The following is an 8,897-nucleotide window of genomic DNA, read 5'->3' on the forward strand; positions in this document are numbered from 1 at the left end:
AATGGTCAGCCGGCTAAGCAACCACTAAGCAGATGTGCAAATTTTCAAGCAGTTGCAAGACCAGCAAATATACATTCATTTTGAACCACGTAGGTACAAGGCAAAAGGACCCAGATCGAGATGAACTACAAAGTCTCCACGCCTTTGGCTGTCAGATAGAATGTGTACACTCACGTCACATAAAAATTTCTTGGGATTAACTGCTATACACGAGAATATATCCTGGCTTAAAATGACCTTCCCTTTAAAAAGGAAGTTCTCTCATCTATACATAGAGCAGGTACAAACCTCATCAAAACTTCACCACCCCACTCCCTATCCAAAAACCCCACCAAACTATAAGTGAGGCCCTGTATGTCTCTCTCTCATTCTCTGCTTAGCTAACCAGCTGCAGGAATGCTGATCCTACAAACACTTAGCCCAGCTCTTCTGGTAGAAGAGGGAGCTAGCAGGCTATGAAGTCTCAACAGTTTCATTACAACTCAGTCAAACATCTGTTAATACACAGCAACACAATCACATATTATACAAAAAATAACACCCTGTTCCTTTATAAATTAAAGACCAAGTGGTTTAAATATCCTCTCACCAGTTCCACACCAATGACTCCTGCACCAATGACAACCATCTTTTCAGGAACTTTTTTCAGTGACAGCGCACCAGTGGATGACACAATATTATCTTCATCAATCTAAAGATGAAAGAAATCCACAAAGGGAGGTTTACAATCTCTTATACATTATATGTAAAACACACAGAAGGTGAAGTGCAATCAATTGCGAACAATTGTTACACATTAAATTATGTGGCTATAACACATTGAAGAAAAGTACCATTAAGATTTCAAATACATACAGTAATTCCTGGGAAGGGAGCAACTTCTGAGCCTGTGGCTATAAGTATGTTCTTTGTATTGATAACTTGTGTGCTGCCATCTTCTTTGGTTGCAGTGACTTGATTTTTGCCAGTTATTTTTCCAAACCCAGATACATGTACAACCTTTAGTAAGCAGAACACAGTAAACTCAGATTCAAATTACTTATAAAAGTTATTCTACATTTAATCTCACTAATACTTAAGAGAAGCTGCCAACATGCACCTTTGCATCACCATCTGGGACAAATCACAAAGTAATTGTACACTATTCTTTTAAGTAGATCAAGAATGAAGGAATTGTTAATTTAAAAATTTCCTAGATGAGAAGCATTCAAATTCTGCCTTTGCCAAGTCAGTCACTCACATTAATTTATGTGGCAAGAATATGAAAATGTAAAAAGCAAGAAATTCAAATCAGAAAAAAATCATGGCTATACCTCAGTATATAATCAAAACTAACCTTGTTTTGTTTAAATAAATGAGCAATTCCACCTGTTAAGGCCTTCACTGCACCACTCTTCTGTTCCATCATCTTCTCGAGATTCAAACGGATTCCTGTAACTAAGGTTAAAAAAACTTTCTATCAAGCATTGCAGTGTTTTTATTTAAAGGAGTTAACCTAAACACAATTAACAGCTCTGACACAGTAAAATGTGTTAATGGCCCTACTAAAGGTTACATTCAACAACTGCTATGTTAAAAAGCAGTATTACACTTTTCAAATATAACTTATCTATCCGTGATTCAGGGTTCAAGGAGCAGACGCATGTCCCTAACCCTCCAACTGACAGATAAAGGATATTATTTAAGTCTAGAAAGTTTTCTGACCAGAAAACTATAGTAGTCAGATTTGAATGATTAAATTTGCTTGTTGATGGAAACCATTTATGTTAACAGGCACTGACTAGTTGCTCTTCACACTCACTTTCAATTCCTCTATTAGCGAAATCTTTTCCATGGGCCAAGTGATACAGATGTGAGTTGTTCAGCAAGGCCTAAAATACACACACAAAAATGTGAATTGGGACATACATTCACGACTGAATTAATTAATTGTTATCTTATCAGAAGAAAAAAAAATCTGACGTTATTTGCATTACATTCTCCGTATTAAGAAAAAGTCTGACGTACGTATTTAAAAAGGTATATTTCGAACACAGAATTGTACACAGCAGCTCTTACTAAAATTGTTTTACAAAGTTACATATTTAACACAAAAATAGAAAATTGTTAAATTCACACCTATCCTTTTTGGTCATTTCACCAGAGAAATTGAAAATGAGTCCATGGGAATTGAAAAAAAAGGAACTGACTTTACATAGAGAAAAGAAAGATGATTGACTGACTCATGGGAGAATTTCCTGACTACCTCAGACAAAAGATTACTTGTGAACAAGAAGAGGATATAGAAAAACTGGATGAGGAAAGTCTATACAAATCCCTCTTAAAATTTTAGCCTATGTAGACATATATGAGTTAAATTTTGTAGTTGAGTTTTGTGCTAAAGTTACTACAACTACAGAGCTAACTGAGCTGAAGCTAGATGGCTTAGAGGTCACTGGACATTAAGAATTCAAAGATAAAATTAGAATAGTTTTTATATGGATGTCCATAAATCATCAGCTGGAAATGCAGAACCTCCATAACTGTATTTTGATTAGAAATAGCAATATAGTTAGGGAGGGATCTTGGCAAGAAAAATTATGTATTTGCTATAGCCATCCCACACATGAAATTATCAGTATCTTTGCAAGAACAACAACAGTACAAGCCTGCGCAGACTGAAATCTAAAGCAAGCACAGTAAAAGACTCAAAGCATATTTTGAGATACCTGCCTTATATACACAGGCTTGAGTAAAACTAATACTGTCAGAATAATTCCACTTCTATGAGTAAGTCTTATCAAGTCTTTTTAAATTTCATTTGCCCATTTCACATACCTGTCACAACCCTGAACTGGTAACATCCAACATTAATTAAAGACACAGCCACCACTTAAGACTTCAGCAATTAGAAAGGAAAAAAAATCCATGCCCAATGTACTATTTTGGGTCGCTTTTTGGAAAGGAGTATTTGAATAATTTGTTAACCGCTTCAGTGTATGCAGCCTACATATCCACTTCTTAAGAAGCTTACTGCCATTCAAAAAATTTCTGGATAGCACTCAGGTTTAGCCATGGGTTCAGAAGTATTTTCACAAGAACTTCAAAGGATTTAAAAAAAAAAAAGATAAAAAAACACTTGAGAAGTTACTTAAATAGATCCTAGCAGAGTTCCAAACTTTCAAAGTAACACTGTGTTGATCAACAGCTCGTTTTTGAGTTTTGCCTCAGTATACTAAAATATTCTGAGCTTCATTAGGACTATTACTAAAATGTTTAGGAAAATTAATATGCAGTTTAAAAAACTTTGTATCTATACTGTATTTTCTCCTACCATGCTAATGGAACCTTTCTGAACAAACAGATTAGGAATAGCAATAATTAGGAGGGATCTTGGTAAGAATATTATGTCTGTTACTATAGCCATTACAGAGCTGGCATTACCAGTGCCCTCCTTCACCTGCTAGGTGCTAATGAGGCAGACTCTCTTCAGCTAGCAACACCACTGTTCTTACACAGCCCTAGTTCAGAAATTACTTAAAACTGGATTGACAGCATCAAATATTAGGTCCTTCTGAATTTCTTCTTACTTCTTTCTTTCAGAGTGCATGCCTTGGACTCTCACCTGCACTACTCCACACAAGCACTACCAGCCCCACACTCCAGGCCATCTTTTGGCTCCTTCTACAGAGAGACAGACAGCTCTCTTCAGAGCATCATGCATCCAATCAAAGCCAAAGTTCGTAATTCTTCAAGGGTGCCTCTGCCCTTCTAATTTAGATTTACTTTCTCTACCTCTAGTGACACAGTTCAACATTCTTCTTCAGTGTAAGAACATCACCTTGGACAAAACTACAGGTTTATTTTGAACTAACTGATACAAGGCGATCAAGGACTTCACACTGTACAAGAGAGACAACCATCTGAAACAGCAGTCATTGCTGGTTATAACACAGACTCAACAGCTTAGAGTGAGAAGATACATCTAGATGTACCTCTGGTTTTCATACTCTTCCTCTCCCTCATCCGGGAAAGCCCACAAAACAGAGTTTGCAAACAACACATTTCTATTGAGCAAACAGAATTTTAAGTCTCTGTGTTACTTATATTTATTTGGATCCTCAGCTCATTTGGATCACAATTTCAGTTTTTAAAGAAAGTACGTCAATCTTGAGAAACTTCTTCTTAATCTTTTTCCAAGTGATGCATATAGTATCTGTTGTTTTTAATAAAATTATAGCAAACTACGTACACTTACCTTGGATGGAATACATCCAACATTCAAACAGGTTCCACCTAGTGTTTCATTTTTTTCTACACAGACAGTCTGAGGAAAAAGAAGGGGGGGAAGAATTTTTTAGCAATACTATGCTACCATATCCTTACAGGATGTATTACAAATTAGAATTGATGACAAAAACCAGGCATTTATCTAGTAACTCAAGTGTCTCATTAATTTCATTCCTAGATTTATTTTGTGGCTCAGATTTCCCCTCCCTCATTTTTTCCTAACTTAAAAAACACAAAATGGCTCTTTGCAACAAAATTTTCTACCAAAGAGAGCCACATTCACCACTGCACCATTTATACTTTCATACAAGTTTAAGTGCTGTTCTGCTACTTCAGAAATCCACAATGTTGCCTCAATTAAACATAAGACTCAATGCTGTGAAAGATGTCCCCCTTACAATTAAATAAAACAAACCACCTGCAAAAAGCAAAAAGCGTAAATCATGCCAAAGATTAAAAAAAAGTAATCACAAGCAAACAACAGAGAAACAAACCAGCACAGGTTAAAATTGCATGAAGTAATCTTTTCTTAAAAGAAAACAGAACAAAACACCAAAACCATAAACAACAATTCCCTCTTTAAACACACTATTTTGCAAGACCCATTGCTATAAAGTTGTGCCAATACTTGTAAAGAAAGAAAAAATAAAAATCAAGTAAAGCAAAACCAAGCAAAAATAGGGTCAATACCAACAAGGACAGAAAATTTTTCATCTCCTCCTCAACTTGCCAACATCAAAGCATGCAAAGGAAAAGAAAAACCTGACAAAGCTTCAAGTAAAAACAGATCACTTCAGGGGGAAGAGAGTATCATAAACCTTTTTTACAGAGTAAAAGAATTGGCATCTCCTCCTTTGCAAGGTGCATACATGTTCAAAATAATAGTTCCTTCGTTTATACTCCAAGAGCTCCAATTTGCTGCCAAGTGACTACCCAGGTGAAAGACTTTCATAATTCCTTTAAATTGCTGCTTTTGTGCTAAAGTAGAGGTGATGTTAACATGAAGAAGTCACCAGATCAAATCACAGAAACACATTGAGACATGCTGATCCACCCTACCCTTCCTCCCATTTTAAGCACATGAATGCATGAAAAATGATCCAAGGGCTTTAAAAGCTGTGCTATGGATCAAACAGCACCAGACTGCTGAAGTACCACATCCAGACGTTTTTTGAACACTTCCAGAGATGGTGACTCCACCACCTCCCTGGGCAGCCTGTTCCAATGCTTGACCACCCTCTTGGTGAAGAAATTTTTCCTAATATCCAATCTAAACCTCCCCTGGCGCAACTTGAGGCCATTTCCTCTCGTCCTATCACTTCGGTTACTTGGGAGAAGAGACCAACACCCTCGTCGCCACAGCCCCCTTTCAGGTAGTTGTAGAGAGCGATGAGGTCTCCCCTCAGCCTCCTCTCTCCAGACTAAACAACCCCAGTTCCCTCAGCCGCTCCCCATAAGACTTGTTCTCCAGACCCCTCACCAGCTTTGTTGCCCTTCTCTGGACACGTTCCAGCACCTCAAGGTCCTTCTTGTAGTGAGGGGGCCCAAATGTGGGATGCTGTAGTGGTGACACAAGGACTTAATACTTGTGCGAGCAGATATAGCACTAAAATTGAAGGCTAAAGTTTAGTAATTCAGTAGATCACGCTCAGGTTCTTCCATGGATGATGTTAACTATAAAATCTGTCTTTTTGCCAGTCTCACAAAAACATCTCCTTACATTTCTCAAGGACAGCATGAACATTCTTCATGTTTATTCAGTGCTACAGGTGACACATGCAAGCATGTCCCAGTATTTTGCCCACTCCAATTACCTGTGAAGCAGTATAACAAAATTATTTTTTTTGCTATGATGAAAAACAGAATCCAGGGCACTTTTTAACCTCCTTGTATATGGTATCCTACTGTTAATCACAGATATGAAGGACCTGAGGACAGCATTGCTCCAAGAAAAGTAGACATATAGCCACAAAAACCCAGCTTTAGAATAAACAAACATGAACTTACATGGCAGAAGGCCTCAGTGCTACAGGTTTTAGCATCAATCTCAATTGAGATTGAGCACCTTTTTTCTCAGGTTCTAATAACTCAGTAACAACATACATCTAAAAGAGTATTTATTAAGGGGAGAAAAAAAAAAAAATCACAAATATGGATAAAGACAACTCAATTACCTGCACTAGGTCACAGGCAGCTGTAAGACTTCTTAATGGAATCTCACAACGTTTATATTTTGGTACAGTTATACACTAGAAGGCTGAAAGATACCCAAAGAGACGTCATCGAAATCCAGTTGTGGGAGTAATGACCAGTAAGGCACAACACTCGAAATTACAGAGAAGATTAGGATGAAGTGACCCTCTCTGGAGGCCATCTAGTCAAACCTCCTGCTTCAAACACTGTCCACATCAAAGATGTACCAGGTGGCTCAGGCCCTTGAACAGCCAAGTTCTGAAAATATCCAAGGATGAAGACTACGTGCTACCTGGGCCCCTGTTCCAGTGCTTCACTGGAACTCCATTCATCAACAGGAGTTCCTGTCCTTACCAGATGGTCTAATCAACTCATTTTTGTCATGAAGCCCAGCTGTCATAATTAAGAAGCATTGGGACATACCAGCCAGCAGAAACATGCTCAAGAGTGCTAGGACTGCCTTCTCTGATTTCAAAATAATTAAGAGAAGATTAAAGCAGTGCCAAGAGAGTAAGTTGGTCTCATATCAAGGAGTGACGGTAAAAAAAAAATATCTTGCTGAAGTCACACTCCGTATTTTTCTAAGTTTAGAAAATCTGAAATGCATTATGCACATATAACTCTCACAATACGCAAGTAAATGACACATCATTAGTACACATCAGATTAAAAAGTTGCCTCTTTCAAAAGGCATTCAAAGACAACAGACAGAACAGAGATGAACATAAATAAATGTAAATTAGATACTACAGCATTTCTACAGACATATTTTTACCTCTCAAATTCTCACATGGCAATGGAATTCCTCTACTCACATTCAAAAAGTACATCAGTTAAATATTGGTTTTTTGCTCTTTTGAGTTCCCTCAGTCTCTTCTTCAGTACAGTTTTTCAGTGGCCTTTTTGTCATTGCCACTTGGCCATTTGTCACTGTCTTTCTTTTCTTGGGAGAAAAATTCCTTCCTAGCATTCTTTTCCCACCTTCTCCTGCACAAGAGTATAAGCCCACCTCAATTATCATTTCCAATCAAAAGCAAGCTGTCCTGAGCAGCTTTGTCAGCAGCAGAGTTACAGACAGTAATACCTTCACATCTCCATTTCAATTTCTGAATAGTCTGGGTAAGCAAAGTAAAGAAAGATTATTGACGCGTCAATAGCATCTGGTGGCCCAAGACGTGACGGAAGAATTTCAGGTTTTCAGTATTGCACAAACACCTTTCAAGTCCATCTGGATGAATATTCTGCTATCTGAGTGAGGCCTCATCTTACCTTAAATCCAAGCTGAGCTGCTTTGATAGCAGCAACATACCCTCCAGGACCAGAGCCAATAACCGTGACATCGGCATCAACTGGAAGAGAGAACATTTGAGTTATTTTTGCTTCTGCAATTAAAATTTTACTGCAGGAATATCAATTTATCATTTCTGAAATAATCCATGTTTGAAAATATATTTTTTAAAAGCAAAATAGCTATAAAAAATGATGCAACTTAATAAGTTAGGTTTAGATAAGTAAATTACACCTCACATCTGAAAGTAACTTTCTAGACAAAGGCAAAGGTTGCATGAAGGTATTCACTCTGCAATAAAAACAGCCAGTCTTAAATTTTACAGGAAAAATAATGTAAAATTAAATGAAGAAACTGAATTCTGTCTGACCCATCCCTCCTTTAACAACTTAACCCAAGATGTCTGGATAGTTTATTGTAACATTTTTCCAACATAGCTTCTCTCGATGCTTAGTGCAGAAGACAAATGCTTACTGAATGCCATGAAATCAGTACTTTATAAAGGAGAAAATATGGCTGAAATAGATATCTACACAACCTCTATTGATTATGAATGCACCAGAAGCGATGAACTTTGTACCTAATTCATATCTCATAACCACAATGTCCTTTGGAATATTCATTACCATCACTGTTCTTAAATTATATAAAGTTCAACTTCTATTACAGCTTTAGCTTCATATCAAATAAGGCAAATAAGCCACTATTTTTCCTCTAAATCTCCATGCTGTCATGGATTCCACTGTCACCTGGAAGTCTGATTTCTAAGCTTGAAGCACTGCTTTGGTTTTTGTGGGCTTTGGGTTGGTGGGGTTTTTTTTGTTCAAAGGAATTCTTCACAACTAATTACCTTGATCAGCATAGGTCCTTTGTGACACTGCACAAATTCCCTGGAGACCATGATGAATTCGATCAAAATGGCTTCTCTAGAAAGGGAAAAAAAACTTAAGTTTTAAAAGTTGAAGTCTACCCTTGAAGCAAAATAAGCACTCAACCACACACAGACGAACACACAGTTACAGTCACCAATTAACCGAAACAGGAACACCACGACTGAAGCAGACACAGAGGGCACTGACTGGAACAAGAGGTAGGAGTCACTCTGCCATTTACCTGCTCTGCAACCTCAGCCCATTATTACACCCGT

The 8,897-nt window shown here is 37.5% G+C and overlaps 1 protein-coding gene across 1 annotated transcript in view; it reads right to left on the bottom strand.

Moving 5' to 3' along the window:
* DLD (dihydrolipoamide dehydrogenase) overlaps nucleotides 1-8,676 on the bottom strand; it is a gene marked incomplete at its 5' end in the record, with an annotated part of 14,341 nt that extends 5,665 nt beyond the window's left edge. The window contains 7 exons of the mRNA XM_010293659.1: nucleotides 590-691; nucleotides 856-999; nucleotides 1,337-1,437; nucleotides 1,802-1,871; nucleotides 4,238-4,306; nucleotides 7,732-7,811; nucleotides 8,601-8,676. Of these exons, the coding sequence (XP_010291961.1) occupies nucleotides 590-691; nucleotides 856-999; nucleotides 1,337-1,437; nucleotides 1,802-1,871; nucleotides 4,238-4,306; nucleotides 7,732-7,811; nucleotides 8,601-8,676 (642 nt within the window). The remainder of the gene's footprint in view (nucleotides 1-589; nucleotides 692-855; nucleotides 1,000-1,336; nucleotides 1,438-1,801; nucleotides 1,872-4,237; nucleotides 4,307-7,731; nucleotides 7,812-8,600) is intronic.
* Nucleotides 8,677-8,897: the final 221 nt, after the last annotated feature.

The sequence above is a fragment of the Phaethon lepturus genome, unplaced genomic scaffold (assembly GCF_000687285.1).
Source record: "Phaethon lepturus isolate BGI_N335 unplaced genomic scaffold, ASM68728v1 scaffold36538, whole genome shotgun sequence".
In the NCBI taxonomy this organism is placed as follows: Eukaryota; Metazoa; Chordata; class Aves; order Phaethontiformes; family Phaethontidae; genus Phaethon; species Phaethon lepturus.